Source organism: Bombina bombina, chromosome 8, assembly GCF_027579735.1.
Source record: "Bombina bombina isolate aBomBom1 chromosome 8, aBomBom1.pri, whole genome shotgun sequence".
Classification (NCBI taxonomy): Eukaryota; Metazoa; Chordata; class Amphibia; order Anura; family Bombinatoridae; genus Bombina; species Bombina bombina.
Window position 1 is genome coordinate 185,317,312 of NC_069506.1, and position 21,235 is coordinate 185,338,546.

The 21,235-nt window shown below is 38.8% G+C and overlaps 1 protein-coding gene across 1 annotated transcript in view; it reads right to left on the reverse strand.

Moving 5' to 3' along the window:
• Positions 1–1,276: 1,276 nt before the first annotated feature.
• LOC128638668 (trans-1,2-dihydrobenzene-1,2-diol dehydrogenase) overlaps positions 1,277–21,235 on the reverse strand; it is a 43,439-nt gene continuing 23,480 nt past the window's right edge. The window contains exons 4-7 of the mRNA XM_053690781.1: positions 17,370–17,622; positions 15,393–15,517; positions 13,611–13,761; positions 1,277–2,467 (exon numbers count right to left, since the gene is read on the reverse strand). Of these exons, the coding sequence (XP_053546756.1) occupies positions 2,358–2,467; positions 13,611–13,761; positions 15,393–15,517; positions 17,370–17,622 (639 nt within the window). The 3' untranslated portion in view covers positions 1,277–2,357. The remainder of the gene's footprint in view (positions 2,468–13,610; positions 13,762–15,392; positions 15,518–17,369; positions 17,623–21,235) is intronic.

The following is a 21,235-nucleotide window of genomic DNA, read 5'->3' on the forward strand; positions in this document are numbered from 1 at the left end:
CAGTACCATTCTCTTTTAAAATCTAGAATAATATTTTCTGGATATAGGGGCTCAGCTGTCTAGTGAATATTTGCACAGAAATTGCTACTAGAACCTCTAACATAACATTAGAAATCTTAAAGGCATAACATACTCATCTGGTTAAAAGCATACTGAAAGTCTCATAAGTATTATGTCCCAAATTCTCCAGACTCTGGCTCAGAAGCCTTCATGTATGAGAATATAAGATTTGCACATAAAGGATAGCGTTAACAAACAGAGGAGTAGTCAGCATCTCAAGTTTCTCATAGTCGCCATTACCCTACGCCTGTACTATCCAGACGGTACCGATAACTGTCTATGTGCAGGGCCTTTATACTGCCAAACCAGGGAGTGTTCAGCCTGGAGGATCCTGCGGCAATAACTTTGGCAGAGAGTCGCATCAGATTTTTCACCCTCAGAGTGTATTGGCTCTCTGTCTCACACGCCTGTGGTGTCCCTGTTATTTATTGGCCCATACTGCCTGATATATTTTCTCCTAGTGGGAGCTGAACACCATGGATCAAAGACAGCGGGTAAGCCCCTTTCTCCATGAAGACCAACCTGTCTGTAGATGAAAAGAAAGATATCGGCCAGGTCAGAGGCGCACAATCCAGGGTCTCCACATCGCTACGCCCCAGACAGTAGAAACCGGACCAATTCTTAGGAGGTAGCGCTTTCTTCCCCCATTGTAGTGTGGACTGAAAAGTCCCTTCCTTGTCTTGAGGCTCGGATCTATCCCGCTATGCAGCTGACCGGTCAATCAAATCTCCAGCAAGTAGGGGCTCCCCAGGCGAATGCATCGCATCTGATTTAGTCTTACTGCTGCTATCACATATAGGTAAATCCGCTGCAGGGACAATCAATTCATCTGTTTCCTCACCGGGAACTCCGTTTGTAGGCTGCTCAGACAGCACAACACTATGCGAAGCCACGGTTCACACTGCAGACACTTTTTGAATTAATGTAGTGAGCCTCCGATCCAGACACACAAAATGGTTATGTAGCATTTGGAGTATTTCTGACTCCCATCCATCTATCCCCTCCATGTTTAACTTAGAGGTAAGATAGGCTCTTGGTTACAAGTAGCAGCGTCAGCTCAGTGTATCAAGCAGTGTAAAATTTACTGCTCTACCCGGATTACCCGGGGGGGGGGGGGGGTGTTGGAGGCCTGCAAGCTAGGCCACCACCTCGGCTTCCAACGATCCAGTCTAGTGCTCCAGCTTGGAAATATTTAGTCAATAAACACCCAAATCAGTGCAGAGAGATATTTTATTTAGATTCCTATATCTTTTTAGCAAGGATGCTTGTTATTTTTTGTAGATAATTGGCGGATTATCTTTCATGAATGCAGAGCTTCTAGTTTTTGCAGCCTGTCATGGCCATTGCCCGGACACGCCCCCAACTATCGCTAATTTAAAAAAAAAAAATGGTTTGGAAATAGCAAAGTGTTACTTGTACTTATTGCCCTATAACTTGCAAAAAAAGCAAAGAACATGTAAACATTGGGTATTTCTAAACTCAGGACAAAATTTAGAAACTTTAGCATGGGTGTTTTTTGGTGGTTATAGATGTGTAACAGATTTTAGGGGTCAAAGTTAGAAAAAGTGTTTTTTTCATCATATTTTATAAAAAAATTATAGTAAATTATATGATATGATGAAAATAATGGTATCTTTAGAAATTCCATTTAATGGCGAGAAAAACGGTATATAATATGTGTGGGTACAGTAAATGAGTAAGAGGAAAATTACATCTAAATACAAACACGGCAGAAATGTAAAAATAGCCCTGGTCCCTAACGGTAAGAAAATTGAAAAATGGTCTGGTCACTAAGGGGTTAAAGAATTATATCTGAAAACTGGAAAGAGCCTATTGGAAAAATGGGCATACGCATACATTTTTATGGGGGTTGCAATGAAATAAAATATGACCCAACAATAATAATATTCATATATAAGGATATACACGTTTGTCATCATATCAGATGATACATACACTAATGGTTCTCAATAATTGCAGTTATCCATAAAAACATTTTCCCTATATTTAAGCTAGTCACATACAATTAAATAGATACAATAAAACCAGATTTGAAATATTTGTATGTCCTTTACATAAGCCAATCATAGTGTTCACAGTAAATGTACATTAACAATGAATAGGTTCTAGTTGAATCCAATATTCTGTTTAATGTGTCTGTAGATTGTGCCACATTTTAAAATGTATCTTGTAAGTCTGTTTGCAAAATGATCATCCATCTACTGAGATTTGTGATCTTGTTAGGTTGCATTTAGTGCTTATTTATCCAGAATTTATAGCTATTTTGTTCCAGTTACTCAGACCATGTCCTGAGGATATATGACACCAATTTGCTTTCGAACCTCATCCATAATGTTGGCTACAGTCTCACTTTCTTCCAAGCTCATTAGGGGACTTTCCTTTAGGCCTGAAATGCAAAATTTCTAGTTAATGACTTATTTAAGTCCCAACGGTCACATATCGTTAGTTTTCCACGGGTTGTTAAAAAGCGATATTTAAACATGCATTTTTTGTTTTTTTGCATTATAAAAATGCAGAAAAAGCTGTATTAGTTTCAGTTTCAATTTAAAGGGATATTAAAGTCAAAAGTAAACTGTTATGAATCAGATAGAACATGTAATTTTAAACAACTTTCCAATATACTTTCCTTATCAATTTGTTCTCAGTCTTTTTATAAGTGCACTTTCTGAGGCCCCAGCTCCTACTGAGAAAGTGCTCATACATACCCCCAAACTGTCACGATTTTCGCGGGACAGCCCCGATTTTAGGGGTCTGTCCCGGTTGCTAGCCATCTGCCCCGCATAGCCAAAAATATTTTTTTTTTAAATTCTATTGGGCACATACTCAGAAGCAGCTGGCTTTTCTCTTCCAGGGTTATATACCTGTTAGATTCCCTGTGGAAAAGGAATGGTGTGTGTGTTAAGTAGGAGTAAGAAGGCTATATACCCTCTGACCTCAGGTAATGGTGACCTCTAACTACTGGTAGTAACGACATCTAACCCCTGGTGATAATACTAGCATGCCCTCAGTTTTATACGATGAGCAGTGCTAATACCAGGGTAACGAACAGTGGCATCCTCAGACTGCCAGCTAATGTGCTTGCCAACCCCAGGACCCCATACAATACAATGAATTACAGATACCCATATATGATGTAGTGTGTGTGTCTATCTGTATCTATAAGTGTGTGTGTATTTGCATGTATAAGTGTATGCTATGTAGTGTGTGTGTGTATTTGCATGTATAAGTGTAAGCTATGTAGTGTGTGTGTGTATCTGCATGTATAAGTGTAAGCTATGTAGTGTATATCTGCATGTATAAGTGTGTGTGTATCTGCATGTATAAGTGTATACTATGTAGTGTGTGTGTATCTGCATGTGTAAATGTATACTATGTAGTGTGTGTCTCTGCATGTATAAATGTAAGCTATGTAGAGTGTGTGTGTATCTGTATGTATAAGTGTGTATCTGCATGTATAAGTGTATGCTATGTAGTGTGTGTGTATCTGCATGTATAAGTGTATACTATGTAGTGTGTGTGTATCTGCATGTGTAAGTGTATACTATGTAGTGTGTGTCACTGCATGTATAAGTGTAAGCTATGTAGTGTGTGTGTGTATCTGCATGTATTAGTGTATGCTATGTAGTGTGTGTGTGTATCTACATGTGTAAGTGTAAGCTATGTAGTGTGTGTGTGTGTATCTGCATGTATAAGTGTATGCTATGTAGTGTGTGTATCTGCATGTATAAGTGTATGCTATGTAGTGTGTGTGTATCTGCATGTATAAGTGTATGCTATGTAGTGTGTGTGTATATGCCTGTATAAGTGTATATGTAGTGTGTGTGTATATGCATGTGTAAGTGTATGCTATGTAGTGTGTGTGTATCTGCCTGTATAAGTGTATGATATGTAGTGTGTGTATCTGCATGTGTAAGTGTATGCTATGTAGTGTGTGTGTATCTGAATGTGTAAGTGTATGCTATGTAGTGTGTAACTGTGCATTTTTGCTGACTTTAAAAGCCAGAATCTAGAATATTAATGGGGAATGCAGAGAGCAGTTTTAAAGACTCTATTATTAAATGTCCAATTAAGATAAAAATATTTAGCACTGTATCTGCAAAGGCTAATTAAATACATAGCTCACATAGCTATACCAGTGGTTTGAGCTTGTGTTTGATTTGCTGCCTAAGAGTATTAAAAGATATGAATTTATTTAGAATTTTATTTATATTACTTTGGTCTTATGATTTTTTTTTAAGCCCCGTCCCTGCTCCTGCCCACCACATTTCATTTTTTTTTTTGCTGCAGGGGTGTGTGTGTGTGTGTGTGGGGGGGGGGGGGTGTCCCTCTTTTGAATTTTGAAATGTTGGGAGGTATGCTCATATATATACATATATGAGTCAGGGATTGACTGATGGCTGTCATATGATAAAATGGGCAGGGAAATAAAGAAATTTGAAATTAGTAGCACGTGCTATTGCATTGTCTTTTTATTGTGCATGTGTGGATTATGCAGTTCTACTGTATTTAATAGTACATTAAACAGCTGTAAAGGGACAGTGAACAGTTTGAGATTGTCATATAAAATAATTATGTATAGTAAAACAACGCTGTAATATACTTTCAATAATTATTTTGCCCCCTTTTTATGTACTGTAAATCTGAAAATTTCCCAGTACTGTGTTCCATAGCAAAGTATAGGACTGCCTTCCCTTGAACACTCTGAGCACATAGATAATGAATGCGAATCTCAGCAGTGTGGAGAGGCGATATTTTAAAAACATGTTTACATAACATATAGGGCTAGATTACAAGTGGAGAAATATAATTTACGCACAAGCAACATTGGGTTTTTGTAGCCATTTGCACGCAAGTTAAATTCCACTCGTATTAGAAGTTTAAAGTAAATGTGAACGCGTAAGCGCAATCATGATTTATGCCAAAATGATTACAGCAACTTCAGAGCTCTGGTTAACTGTTAAACGAGTCAAAAAAGTGGCATAAAAAACATCAAAAATATATTTAAAAGTACAGTTACACTCTTAACACTAACTAATAAAAAATATTTTAAAAAAACATAATTTATGTAAGAACTTACCTGATAAATTCATTTCTTTCATATTAGCAAGAGTCCATGAGCTAGTGACGTATGGGATATACATTCCTACCAGGAGGGGCAAAGTTTCCCAAACCTTAAAATGCCTATAAATACACCCCTCACCACACCCACAATCCAGTTTAACGAATAGCCAAGAAGTGGGGTGATAAGAAAGGAGCGAAAGCATAAAAAAATAAGGAACTGGAATAATTGTGCTTTATACAAAAAAATCATAACCACCACAAAAAAGGGTGGGTCTCATGGACTCTTGCTAATATGAAAGAAATGAATTTATCAGGTAAGTTCTTACATAAATTATGTTTTCTTTCATGTAATTAGCAAGAGTCCATGAGCTAGTGACGTATGGGATAGCAGATACCCAAGATGTGGAACTTCCACGCAAGAGTCACTAGAGAGGGAGGGATAAAATAAAGACAGCCAATTCCGCTGAAAAAATAATCCACAACCCAAATCAAAAAGTTTTAATCTTTCTAATGAAAAAAACTGAAATTATAAGCAGACGAATCAAACAGAAACAGCTGCCTGAAGTACTTTTCTACCAAAAACTACTTCAGAAGAAGAAAACACATCAAAATGGTAGAATTTAGTAAAAGTATGCAAAGAAGACCAAGTCGCTGCTTTGCAAATCTGATCAACAGAAGCTTCATTCCTAAAAGCCCAGGAAGTAGAAACTGACCTAGTAGAATGAGCCGTAATCCTTTGAGGCGGGGACTTACCCGACTCCACATAGGCATGATGAATCAAAGACTTTAACCAAGACGCCAAAGAAATGGCGGAAGCCTTCTGACCTTTCCTGGAACCAGAAAAGATAACAAAAAGACTGGAAGTCTTCCTAAAATCTTTAGTAGCTTCAACATAGTATTTCAAAGCTCTAACTACATCCAAAGAATGTAACGATCTTTCCTTAGTATTCTTAAGATTAGGACATAATGAAGGAACAACAATTTCTCTACTAATGTTGTTAGAATTCACAACCTTAGGTAAAAATTGAAAAGAAGTCCATAACACCGCCTTATCCTGATGAAAAATCAGAAAAGGAGACTCACAAGAAAGAGCAGATAACTCAGAAACTCTTCTCGCAGAAGAGATAGCCAAAAGGAACAATACTTTCCAGGAAAGTAATTTAATGTCTAGAGAATGCATAGGCTCAAACGGAGGAGCCTGTAAAGCTTTCAAAACCAAATTAAGACTCCAAGGAGGAGAGATCGACTTAATGACAGGTTTGATACGAGACAAAGCCTGTACAAAACAATGAATATCAGGAAGATTAGCAATCTTTCTGTGAAAAAGAACAGAAAGAGCAGAGATTTGTCCCTTCAAAGAACTTGCAGACAAACCTTTATCCAAACCATCCTGACGAAATTGTAAAATTCTAGGAATTCTGAAAGAATGCCAGGAAAATTTATGAGAAGAACACCAAGAGATGTAAGTCTTCCAAACGCGATAATAAATCTTTCTAGAGACGGATTTACGAGCCTGTAACATAGTGTTAATCACTGAGTCAGAGAAACCTCTATGACTGAGGATCAAGCGTTCAATCTCCATACCTTCAAATTTAATGATTTGAGATCCTAATGGAAAAATGGGCCTTGAGATAGAAGGTCTGGTCTTAATGGAAGTGTCCAAGGTTGGTAACTGGCCATCCGAACGAGATCCGCAAACCAAAACCTGTGTGGCCATGCTGGAGCCACCAGCAGTACAAATGAATGCTCCAATAGAATTTTGGAGATTACTTTTGGAAGAAGAACTAGAGGCGGAAAGATATAAGCAGGATGATAATTCCAAGGAAGTGACAACGCATCCACTGCTTCCGCCTGAGGATCCCGGGATCTGGAGAGATACCTGGGAAGTTTCTTGTTCAGATGAGAGGCCATCAGATCTATTTCTGGAAGACCCCAGATTTGAACAATCTGAAGAAAAACCTCAGGATGAAGAGACCATTCGCCCGGATGTAAGGTCTGGCGACTGAGGTAATCCGCTTCCTAATTGTCTACACCTGGGATGTGAACTGCAGAAATTAGACAGGAGCTGGATTCCGCCCATGCAAGTATCCGAGATACTTCTTTCATAGCTTGAGGACTGTGAGTCCCCCCCTTGAGGATTGACATATGCCACGGTCGTGACATTGTCTGTTTGAAAACAAATAAACGATTCTCTCTTCAGAAGAGGCCAGAACTGAAGAGCTCTGAAAATCGCACGGAGTTCCAAAATGTTGATTGGTAATCTCGCCTCCTGAGATTCCCAAACCCCTTGCGCTGTCAGAGATCCCCATACAGCTCCCCAACCTGATAGACTCGCATCTGTTGAGATCACAGTCCAGGTTGGACGAACAAAAGAGGCCCCTTGAATTAAACGATGGTGATCCATCCACCAAGTTAGAGATGATTGAACATTGGGATTTAAGCATATTATTTGTGATATCCTTTTATAATCCTTGCACCACTGGTTCAGCATATAAAGCTGGAGTGGTCTCGTGTGAAAACGAGCAAAAGGGATCGCGTCCGATGCAGCAGTCATGAGACCTAAAATCTCCATGCATAATGCTACCGAAGGGAACAATTGAGACTGAAGGTTTCAACAGGCTGAAACCAATTTCAGACGTCTCTTTTCTGTCAGAGACAAAGTCATGGACACTGAATCTATTTGGAAACCTAAAAAGGTTACACTTGTCTGAGGAATCAAGGAACTCTTTGGTAAATTGATCCTCCAACCATGTCCTTGAAGAAACAACACAAGTTGATTTCTATAAGATTCTGCAGAATGTAAAGACTGAGCAAGTACCAAGATATCGTCCAAATAAGGAAATACCGCAATACCCTGTTCTCTGATTACAGAGAGAAGGGCACCGAGAACCTTCGAAAAGATCCTTGGCACTGTTGCTAGACCAAATGGAAGAGCAATAAACTGGTAATGCTTGTCTAGAAAAGAGAATCTCAGAAACTGATAGTGATCTGGATGAATTGGAAAATGCAGGTATGCATCCTGTAAGTCTATTGTAGACATATAATGCCCTTGCTGAACAAAAGGCAGAATAGTTCTTATAGTCACCATTTTGAATGTTGGTATCCTTACATAACGATTCAATATTTTTAGGTCCAGAACCGGTCTGAAAGAATTCTCTTTCTTTGGTACGTTGAATAGATTTGAATAAAACCCCAGACCCTGTTCCAGAACTGGAACTGGTAAAATTACCCCAGCTAACTCTTGGTCTGAAACACATTTCAGAAACGCCTGAGCCTTCACTGGATTGACTGGAATGCGTGAGAGAAAGAATCTTCTCACAGGCGGTCTTACTTTGAAACCTATTCTGTACCCTTGCGAAACAATGTTCTGAATCCAAAGATTGTGAACCGAATTGATCCAAACATCCTTAAAAAATAGTAACCTGCCCCATACCAGCTGCGCTAGAATGAGGGCCGCACCTTCATGCGGATTTAGGGGCTGGTTTTGACTTTCTGGAAGGCTTGGATTTATTCCAGACTGGAAACTGTTCCTTTAGGGGAAGGATCGGGCTTCTGCTCCTTATTCTGACGAAAGGAACGAAAACTATTAGCAGCCCTGTAATTACCTTTAGATTTTTTGCCCTGAGGCAAAAAGGCACCCTTCCCTCCAGTAACAGTTGAAATTATAGAATCCAACTGAGAACCAAACAATTTATTACCTTGGAAAGAGAGAGAAAGCAAAGTTGACTTAGAAGTCATATCTACATTCCAGGATTTAAGCCATAAAGCTCGTCTAGCTAAAATAGCTAAAGACATATACCGGACATCAACTCTAATGATATCAAAAAAGGCATCACAGACAAAGTTATTAGCGTGTTGAAGAAGTTTAACAATGCTATATGTATTATGATCTGTCACTTGTTGCGCTAAAGCCTCCAACCAGAAAGTTGAAGCTGCAGCAACATCAGCCAAAGAGATAGCAGGTCTAAGTAGATTACCTGAACATAAATAAGCTTTTCTCAAAAAAGATTCAATTTTCCTATCTAAAGGATCTTTAAACGAGGTGCTATCTGCCGTAGGAATAGCAGTACGTTTGGCAAGAGTAGAGATAGCCCCATCGACTTTAGGGATTTTATCCCAAAACTCCAATCTATCAGATGGCACAGGGTACAATTTCTTAAACCTTGGAGAAGGAGTAAATGAAGTACCCAGACTATCCCATTCCCTAGCAATCACATCTGAGATAGCATCAGGAACTGGAAAAACTTCTGGAATTAACACATGAGGTTTATAAACCGAATTTAATCTTTTAGCAGTTTTAGTATCAAGAGGACTGGACTCCTCCATATCTAAAGCAATCAAAACTTCTTTAAGTAATGAACGAATAAACTCCATCTTAAATAAATATGAAAATTTATCAGTATCAATATCTGTAGTAGAATCTTCTGAACCGGAAAAAACCTCATCAGAAACAGATAAGTCAGAATGATGGTGGTCGCCTAAAAATTCATCTGAAATGTGAGAAGTCTTGAAAGACCTTTTACGTTTACTGGAAGGAGGAATAACAGACAGAGCCTTCCTAATAGAATTAGAAACAAATTCTTTTACATTAACAGGAACATCCTGAACAATAGATGTTGAAGGAACAACAACAGGTAAAGGATTATTACTAATGGAAACACAATCTGCATTGGAAAGTTTATCATGACAGCTTTCACAAACTACAGCTGGAGGAACAGTTACCACAAGTTTACAACATATGCACTTAACTTTGGTAGAACCAGCATCAGGCAGCGTCTGTCCATTAGTGGATTTTGATCCAGGGTCAGGATGAGACATCTTGCAATATGTAATAGAAAAAACAACATATAAAGCAAAATTATCAAATTCCTTAAATGACAGTTTCAGGAATGGGAAAGAATGCAAAATAATAAGCTTCTAGAAACCAGAAGCAATGAAAAGGAAATGTTTAAATAATGTGAGTAAAAAAAGACGCCCACATTTTTTTTGGCGCAAAAAAATGTCTGAATACGCATGCGTAACAGAATACAACTTCCAGCGTAAATTACGTCGCCGGAAATGACAAAATTTTTAGCGCCAAAAAAAGTTTGCGCCAAAAATGACGTAATAAAAATAAACATTTTCTGCCATCCCTGCACCACTCCAAATGAAATTTTTCAAGGTAAGAAAAAATAACTAAATGCATTATCCCAATAATGAAACTGACAGTCTGTATTGAAAAGGAATACTGATTATCCTGAATCAAGGCAAATATAAGTTTATAGACATATATTTAGAACTTTACATATAAAGTGCCCAACCATAGCTTAGAGTGTCACAAAAAATAAGACTTACTTACCCCAGGACACTCATCTACATATAGTAGATATCCAAACCAGTACTGAAACGAGAATCAGTAGAGGTAATGGTATATAAGAGTATATCGTCGATCTGAAAAGGGAGGTAGGAGAAGAAATCTCTACGACCGATAACAGAGAACCTATGAAATAGATCCCCTAGAGGTAGACCATTGTATTCAAATAGGCAATACTCTCTTCACATCCCTCTGACATTCACTGCACTTCGAGAGGAAAACCGGACTTCAACCTGTTGCGAAGCGCATATCAACGTAGAATCTAGCACAAACTTACTTCACCACCTCCATGGGAGGCAAAGTTTGTAAAACTGAATTGTGGGTGTGGTGAGGGGTGTATTTATAGGCATTTTAAGGTTTGGGAAACTTTGCCCCTCCTGGTAGGAATGTATATCCCATACGTCACTAGCTCATGGACTCTTGCTAATTACATGAAAGAAAATAATGCACACAAAAGTTATAAGGGCTCAAAGATATGAGGTCTCAGGTGGTAGGGAGAAAAAAGGACTGCAAAGGGCTTTAACATAGTGATACATACATAAAACATGTTTAAATAAATATATATATATATATATATATATATATATATGTGTGTGTGTACATATGTATTTATATGTGTATAAATGTGTACAGACATACATTATATACACATATAAACACACATATATATACTGTATATATATATATATATATATATATATATATATATATATATATATATATATATATATATATATATATGTGTGTGTGTGTGTACATATGTATTTATATGTGTATAAATGTGTACAGACATACATTATATACACATATAAACACACATATATATATATATATATATATGTGTGTGTGTGTGTGTACATATGTATTTATATGTGTGTAAATGTATACAGACATACAGTATATACACATATAAACACAAATACAGTATGGGCGCAAGTTTTCTGGTTTACAAACTAAACCGAACATGTTTACTTTTAATATCATGTTTGGTACAGTGCAACCATGATATAAGAAGTAAAAAACACACTGTTGTAAACCAGAAAACCTGCAGCCACTGTCCTCTGCGAAGTATTAATATCATATTTATGAAATTTTGTTGCTGAAAATAAAAAAAATATGCCAAAGTTAAAAACACGTTTATGTTTATTACAAAATTGGTTAAAATACTTAATATACTATTTTATATTATAATAGATATATATATAATAAACTATAGAATATACTTAGTGTGGGATGTAAGACACCCTGGGTGGTTAATTTAAAGGGACAGTCAACCTAAAAATTATTATTACATATTTAGATAATGTATTTAATGATGTTGACAGCAAAATGTAAGCTCTAAATATAGTTTGCAAGACAAATCACATACTATGTCACCTCGGGCCGTTTTGAAATGGCCGCCTGGCCCCTCCTGTCCTGGCATCACCCTCCAGCTTCCAGTGAGTGTTCCAAGTCGATCCTGCACGCTCCTCTGTTTCGTGCATGCACAATGCGCCTGTTTTGTCAAGGGGGCATTTGGAGTCAGGAATAAAACAAACCGCTCAGTACCATAGCGGCGCACCAGTGTCCCACAGCAGTTTTAGTTGTAATTGAAGTAATCAGAAGTACAGCGGTCCCACAGCAGTTTTTACAACTCCAGCTGCTGTGGGACCACTGTGCTTCTGATGACTTCAATTACCACATTGCTGCTGACAGCCGCATAGGTTATTGGAACTGTAACTGAGGATAGTGTAAATAAAGATCTGAATATTGGTAGCAATAAATAAATAAAGATCCTGGATTTATCTCAGGTCCTGCCAAAGCTCATGTGCACCAGACACCATCATGTGTTAATGAGACGCAGCTGCCAACAGGGTGAGGGTTAACGGCACTAATCCCTCATTAATACCATGCACGCTTGCTACCGATATTCAAATTTCCTGCTGCCACTATCACCCTCCAATTGTTCTAATCCCCCGGGCAATACAAAGTAGCTTTGGCAGGACCTGAGACAATTTGAGGATCTTTATTTACACTATCCTCAGTTACAGTTCCAATAACCTATGCGGCTGTCAGCAGCAATGTGGTAATTTAAGTCATCAGAAGCATTAGCAGTCCCACAGCAGTTGGAGTTGTAAAAACTGCTGTGAGACCGCTGTACTTCTGATAACTTTAATTACCACTCCAACTGCTTTGGGACACTGGTGCGCCACATAGAACAACCACTATGGTACTGAGCGGTTTGTTTTCTTCCTGACTCCAAATGCCCCATTTTATCAAAACCGGCACATTGCGCATGCGCGAAACAAAGGAACGCACAGGATAGACTTGGAACACTCACTGGAAGCTGGAGGGTGACTTCAGGACAGGAGGGGTCAGGCGGCCATTTCAAAATGGCCCGAGGTGAAATAGTACATGGTTTTTCTTGCAAACTATATTTAGAGCATAATTGGCCTACAATTTGCTGTCAACATAGTTAAATACATTATCTAAATATGTAATAATAATTTTTAGGTTGACTGTCCCTTTAATGTAAATCATTAACTATATACTGGGTTAGACTTTAGTTTTTAAAGGGATCCGTAGACCCACATTGTGAGATATAGGTACCCAAATGCTCTATTATATCAGTTTAATTGTTTTCAATATGAGTAAAGGAATAGTGCCGAGAGCTTATAAAACCACCCATTACCACATTATTGTAATGGAAGCTTAGATTAACTTTTAGGAGATCTGATAATTCCAAGTCTACATATTAGGACAAAATGGTGGGAAGGAGCTAATGCGCTAGTACCTTTTTGATTAGTATTATCTTACAGATGATTGGGGCATTCATTGTGCCCGCCCATGCAGAGTCTCATCACCTTTCTTACTGAGCAAAGTAAAGAGATGTCAAGTTGGAATTTCATCTGACTTCACATCTTAACTGCCTCTCAATTTTTGGTCTTTCTCTTCTAAGCTAAATTTGTACCAATGTTATTTGTATTCCAAATTGTAAAACTAATATTCCAAGAGAACATGTATATAACAAAAACATGATTTTCACTGGGATCATTTTCTGATAGGTTGATTGCAGCAATGCTTTTTTGATAATGTCAGCAGTACAATGGAAATAAATGACACCTTTTTCTGTTACCTTTTAATAAACACTGACGTACATGTTCTGCCTCATAACACAGACCAATATCGTTGTCATAATTCAATGGCTTTGTACATGGGGGAAGAGGGAACGTAGTCTCTTTTTCATTAAGGATTACTGAGGTTGGGCAACACATGAATGACGGAATCTGCAGACGAATAAAAATAGTATGAAAAAGTAAAGTATAAAAGAGAATACAGTTTCTTTTAACCCTGATGTTTGGGTAAAAAAGTGGACTTGAAACCTAAACCTTTTAGTAAAAAATATTTGTGTCTGTGCAAGAACAATTTAATATTTTTTATAACTAAATAATGTAAAGACACAGACACCAATGAGGTATTGCTAAAGCATGTAATATCATGTGTGCGCATGCGTCTGTGTGTGGGTATGTGAGAGTGTGTCTGTGTGTGGGTATGTGCGTGTGTGTGTCTGTGTGTGCATGCGTCTGTGTGTGGGTATGTGAGAGTGTGTCTGTGTGTGGGTATGTGCGTGTGTGTATCTGTGTGTGGGTATGTGTGTGCATGCGTCTGTGTGTGGGTATGTGAGAGTTTGTCTGTGTGTGGGTATGTGCGTGTGTGTGTCTGTGTGTGGGTATGTGTGTGCATGCGTCTGTGTGTGGGTATGTGAGAGTGTGTCTGTGTTTAGGTATGTGCGTGTGTGTCTGTGTGTGCATGCGTCTGTGTGTGGGTATGTGAGAGTGTGTCTGTGTGTGGGTATGTATGTGCATGCGTCTGTGTGTGGGTATGTGCGTGTGTGTCTATGTGTGTGGGTATGTGAGAGTGTGTCTGTTAGTGGGTATTTGCATGTGTTTGACTATCAAAAATAATAATAATAAAAAATAAAATAATAGAGAATAAAAGAGAATACAGTTTCTTTTAACCCTGATGTTTGGGTAAAAAAGTGGACTTGAAACCTAAACCTTTTAGTAAAAAATATTTGTGTCTGTGCAAGAACAATTTAACATTTTTTATAACTAAATAATGTAAAGACACAGACACCAATGAGGTATTGCTAAAGCATGTAATATCATGTGTGCGCATGCGTCTGTGTGTGGGTATGTGAGAGTGTGTCTGTGTGTGGGTATGTGCGTGTGTGTCTGTGTGTGCATGCGTCTGTGTGTGGGTATGTGAGAGTGTGTCTGTGTGTGGGTATGTGCGTGTGTGTATCTGTGTGTGGGTATGTGTGTGCATGCGTCTGTGTGTGGGTATGTGAGAGTGTGTCTGTGTGTGGGTATGTGCGTGTGTGTGTCTGTGTGTGGGTATGTGTGTGCATGCGTCTGTGTGTGGGTATGTGAGAGTGTGTCTGTGTTTAGGTATGTACGTGTGTGTCTGTGTGTGCATGCGTCTGTGTGTGGGTATGTGAGAGTGTGTCTGTGTGTGGGTATGTGTGTGCATGCGTCTGTGTGTGGGTATGTGCGTGTGTGTCTATGTGTGTGCATGCGTCTGTGTGTGGGTATGTGAGAGTGTGTCTGTTAGTGGGTATTTGCATGTGTTTGACTATCAAAAATAATAATAATAAAAAATAAAATAATAATAGTCAATATCCTCCGCTGCATTATCCTTTTTTAGTTGTCATTCTGAGAAAAAAGAGATGAGATCACCAAGATACCACATGGGCCTAAAAAATAATTATGGGTGCACATGGTTATGCATAGCTTTGTTTTGATAAAAAAATATTTGCATTATTTGCAATGTGACATTTAAACTGCAGGCTATTTATCAATGACTAAAATTTTGCCTTTTTAAAAACTTTGTTTCCATATACATGACATTTGCATACCTGAATCATTCCTTTTGAGCCACAAATTAAAGCTCGATTTGGCAGATCAGTTGCAGTTGTACAGGTAAGGATGGCCTGGCGTTTCTTAGAGTACTGAAGAATAATTGTCACAGTTTCATCAACCCCTGTGAAATACATTATGTTGCTTATTTATCATTGATAATGAACCTCAGATGCTATTATTTAGGGGGAGTAAAGTCAAGTTAAACTATTTGCTTGCTTCACTATGACTTTGGTAAATATTGTTGTAGCCCTTAGAAAGAAAAACTTTTGGGAAGCTTGTCTTTAATAGGGAATGTTAGTGCATACAAATTACCAATACAAAAAGTAACAGTTTTTTTGGCAACTGAATTAGTGGAGTAATCCAAACACACCAAATATATACATATTCCATGTTAAATGCTGTTTATAAAAAGCTTATGACTATGGAATAGCTCAACAAATTTGGTGACATTTGTCGGTTTACCTTGGACCAGCTCTATACTACAAACCCTTAAACTTTGCAGGAGATTGGTTCAACACAAAGGGGCCTATCTATCAAGCTCCGTATGGAGCTTGACGCCCCGTGTTCCTGGTGAGTCTTCAGACCCGCCAGAAACAGCAGTTATGAAGCAGCGGTCTAAAGACCGCTGCTCCATAACCCTATAACCCTGTCCGCCTGCTCTGATGAGGCGGACAGGAATCGCCACAATTCAACCCGATCAAGTAAGATCAGGTTGAATGACACCCCCCTGCTGGCGGCCCATTGGCCGCGAGTCTGCAGGGGGTGGCGTTGCACCAGCAGCTCTTGTGAGCTGCTGGTGAAATGTTGAATACGGAGAGCGTATTGCTCTCCGCATTCAGCGAGGTCTTGCGGACCTGATCCGCACTGTCGGATCACGTCCGCAAGACCATTGTTAAATAGGCCTCAAAGTATTTAGCTAGGAAAAATTTACACTTTCCAATAGCATCATATTTAAATGTTATAGCAATCTTCAAAAAAAATGATATGGAGATAGACCTTGTGTGGTGGTAGGTGTATAATTTTCTTGCTTGATGGAAAACCAAAGTCTGAGTGAAAAAAGAATACTTTCAACCCATCTAAGTACAATATGTTTACTCTTGCAAGGGTCTACCTGTCTTGACCTGTTAAATTATGATTTTAAGGTATTTTTACATGTTTTATTATTATTATTATTATTATTATTATTATTATTATTATCATTATTATTATTATTTAATTTTAATTGATTATTGGAACTTATTTTTCTGAAAGGTTGCTCTACAGATGAGTATTCTTTGTTTAGGTTGTTTAGGTCAAGCAAGAAAGAGAAATATTCTGAAATGTTATTCGTACTTACATACCACCCAACATTTTATTGACATCATCCAGAACCTGGAGGTTTGGGGCAGAGTCTGGCAGCCCTGGAAAAGTGATCATTGTGAATGTGAGCAGGCCAAGGTTGAGCTGTTGGTAATGTAGAGGTGGTTCAGGGCTGTGCCGGGAGTCAGGTGGTGTAGCTGACATTTATGAACATGTTTCAGATAGTCCCTGCATTATTTTGCACATATTTTGCACATATACTGTATATGCAATGGAAAGTTGCTGAATTTAGAGTAGGGCATAGATCCCCAACTAGAATTATCTACCAAAATGTGGGACAGGTGGGAGCTTTTTACAAGTGTTGTGCTGTTTTCATATTGAATGTTTAGTGTTCTGAAAACTGTACATAATGTTACTTTTTCTTTTTCAACTAGATAAAAAAAATGAAGAAAATTGATGCTACCTCTTAATTAATGCAGATAAAATAATCTCTCTATTCTTCCATTGTGAAGTGAGTGACGTAAGAATGATTATAGTTCATACCCCAGCACTCACACTATGGAGATGTAATAGTAAAATGGGACTGTTGTTTATAATTCTCAAGGATTTGGATCTTACAGATTGAAAAAATTACTATGTATATAATGGATTTCTTCTGACTAAGGAAAGCTTACCAGTCTCATTTATAAAACCTTTGGCAGTCACAGACTCTGGTTTCTCGCCATTAAACACCATTAACGCAAACTGTACACAATAGCAGCCAATATTCAGAAGTGCACCTCCACCGTGATCTTTAGCTATAACTCGTGGAACATCTTCGATTTTGGAGCCAAATTCAGCGCTTACAACTTTTACATCACCTATAGCATTCTCTGATAAGTAAATACGTATTTGTTCATAAACAGGGAAGAATCGACTCCAGAAAGCCTGTAGGAAAATAAAAGATTAAAGAAACTGCACTGGTAACAGTAAAAACAGCAAAACAATAATGGTAGTTTAAGGTAGCCTGTGTACTGGAGCGAAATTAAGTGCCTGGCCCTTTAGTGGAAAGGAGAAAATTAGTTGAAGTTAGATAAGAGTTAAGTTAGCAACTATGTTGCAAATTTAGGGGGGGGGTTCTAGCTTACCAGATTTAAGCCCAGAGAGCCAGGGCTCTGCTTCTTTTTCCTGGTGACTACAGTCTGGAAGTTTTCCCCACCCGCCCGTTCCCAATATGTTTGAGTTTTGTGAGATGGTGGCATCAGGCCGTTAGATGGCTTCCGTCGGTTGCTGGTTAGAAGCAAAGGCAGGGATATGGTTAATTGGCCTAGTCTTAGTAAGCCCTTAGCCGTTAAGGTATGGAACTTCGGGAGGTAGTTTGTTGTAGGGCTCATTATACTGGTGCTTTAGTGGTAGGAGTATTCCCGTTACGTACATATATGCAAACTGGAATAATCTCCTAGTGGCTGGAGGTCACGTCCCCTAAATGTCAGAGTACTGAGTCCAGAAGGGTGACAGTCGAGCTAATGGGCGGGGATGACGTCTGTACTTATGTGTGTGGGCAGGGTCCTCACGAGGCCCTCCCTCCTATTCCATTTGATAGCCCCCCTTCAAAGGGCGTGACCTCTGGCTATATGGGGTTTAGTTTAGGGCCCTGCTTGCCACCACCATAGGTTTACGGCTTATGAAGCCAAGTTTAAACATTAATATTTGTTATTAAAAATAAATGCAACCATAATATGTTTTTATACCCAGCTCTTTGTGTAGTGTTTATATTCAGGGGACTGAAGGGGGGATATGTTTATATATATATATATGTTTAAGTAGTTGGTTAATGGTTCAGAATGACGATATGAGGGATCAGCACTTAGTATAATGTTAAAACAGCGTAAACACCTCTGTTTAAAAGATTAGTATGTATAATATTAAAGGGATAGGAAAGTCAAAATTAAACTTGCATTATTCAGATAGAGCATATAATTTTAAGACACCTTTAAATTCACTTCTATTTATAAATGTGCTTCCTTCTCTTAGTATCCCTTGTTAAAAAAATGAATATGGGGGGCGGAGCCAGCTCTGAGCCTGAGCGGTCGCATGGAACCATAGCTCCGACTATCTATTTCTAAAATGTATAACTTTGACCGCTCAGCTCAGTAGAAGTGATCATTGCTAACTATCTGATAACCCATGGCTCTTGCTGGAGCAGTTTGAGGATTGTAGGGCATATTGAGACAAAATCACTCGACCAGATCGTGTTGTGCTGTTTAGCGGATCCCATGATGGCAGCCATCTTTCAGCCTCACGAGAGGACCCACGCAGGAGAAACTTGTCGTTAGCAGCACTCACTGATCTCTAAGACACGCTGACTATGTTGAAGCAGTGAGTTTTAGAGCCAGATATATGAAGCAATACCAGTGCGGCAGCCTCTTATAGCCATGGCAGTAAAAGGCTCTCAGTGGGGCAACATCACTCACGATGTTAGCATGGGGACCTACAATGAACATGTAACTACCGCTACTTACCTGGACATTAAGAAGCTTTTCAAGACCTTAATTAAGGAAGCGGAAACTCTATCTGCATCTAGCTGTGTCCCACCTGAAGTGGCTAACTACTCACCATCAACCCAGAAACTGTGTGGCGGGGACCTGCTCCCACAGGCGGACAGATCTGGGCATTTGGATGTCGGTCCATGCAGCCCTTCCGGACCCGCTCAGCTGATCCCATTACATGCGAGCAGTGACACCCGCTCGCTCTCCCCGCCTGTTTGCATCACGGATCTCACGGAGAGTAAACCCTGCCATATTTATGGTCTGTTAGACTGGGTAGTGGATGTGTCATATTGTTCTCATCAAGCACACCCAGTATTGCCATTACCCAGAGCGGATGACAGAGGCAACGATCGGGCAATCATGTGTCTGGACATCTCCCTGTCTAGTGAATTGCAGCACTCCCTGGACTGGAGATATGTTGCAATGGGTCGTATACAGACTGGAATTGGCTAGGAGGTTTCTAACTCATATTATTCAGGATGGATGACATAGTATATAGGGATTGTGCATATGTTGCCGCAAAAGCTAGATATAGCTCATGGACATAGCACACAAGCTTTAATAACTCTTTCCAATATATGTTTTGAATCCCACTAATGATGGCAACAAGCCTGATGTCTGGAGGACTCTGAACTACTAATTACTAATACACTCTTTTGTACTACATGACTAATGGGGGGTTGATTGCATGCAGATATATATGTTCGGTAGTTACTTAGATAATTGTTAACTTATTACCACATACTATGTTTAGACCTAAGGTAAGCTACACTGCCCCCCCACATTTACCGGTAAATAATTTGCCTCACAACTTTATGTTAGTAAATCACAGGCCATACACCTTACCACTCCATTCTCCACATACCTCATGAGGTCAGTGCAGTACCGTGCTCAGAGTAGGCTTCTCTTAGCCTTGTACAAGTAGAATCTTACACTAGAGTAATGAGACATCTTCTCTGCGTTTAAATGACCCATCCGGTACAAATATGCCATTCCTATACAGCCCTCATACCATTACTACCACCACAGTAGGTAGTTACTTGCAGATATCTAAATATTAGTTAATTCATCTATACACTTGGTGAAGATAGAGAAACTGTCGCCTATAAGTCTCAGGGGGATTTTGGGATAGCTCCTGTTCTAGCTTCTGTTCTAGCTCCTTTTATTTTAACCCACTTACATAAGAAAAGTCTGAGGTCCATTGTGATAATATAGGGCTATTCCTCACCACCATTCACTAAAAGCATTTAACTTTATGCCACATACACTAAGGTGAGGTACCAATTGGTTGTCACTGTCATTGCTTGTGATATGAGTATAAGGTAGAGCTGCTATACCTTTAGGCTCAATGATTTAAATTAATCATACAGCTCTGTTACACACGATACACTTTATATGTTCTATGATATGCAACAATACTTCAACCTACTGTAGTGGCTAGCCCTTCTTAGTGCCTTCACTCTATCTTCTGGAACTTCTTTGGTTTTACTTTTTTATTATTATAGTGGTAATTGTGTGTTATATTTCAGTAACTACGTAAAGGGAAGTACCTTCTCCGTTAACCCATATTAGATAATGCCCCGAGTAGTTTTTTAATTTAGGTGCCTCATTTGAATAATTTGAATAATTTGAATAATCTGAATTAAAAAACAAATAGCTTTCTCCCTCTCTCCCCTAGTCACAGATATCTAATGTTAGAAATAACCACCCTCTATATTCCTATTCATGCTGTTTGCCTATCTTCCTCACCCCCTGGTTACCCTATTATGATGTCTCTAATAGTACGGCTCCCCCCTTCTCACCCTTTCTTTTGTTTCTCCTTTCTTCTTCTTTCCCCTATATGTCGAGCGGCTCTTGCCCGCTGCTTTTTCTTTCTCTGCCTTATAAAATATGGCCTAGGTATGGCCAGTACAGTATCCAACCCCCCACTTCTAGTTACTACTAGATTAGAAAGTTACTAAGTACCCTTTCTAAAGATGTGGGGTTCATATATTTCGTTTAATATACTATAA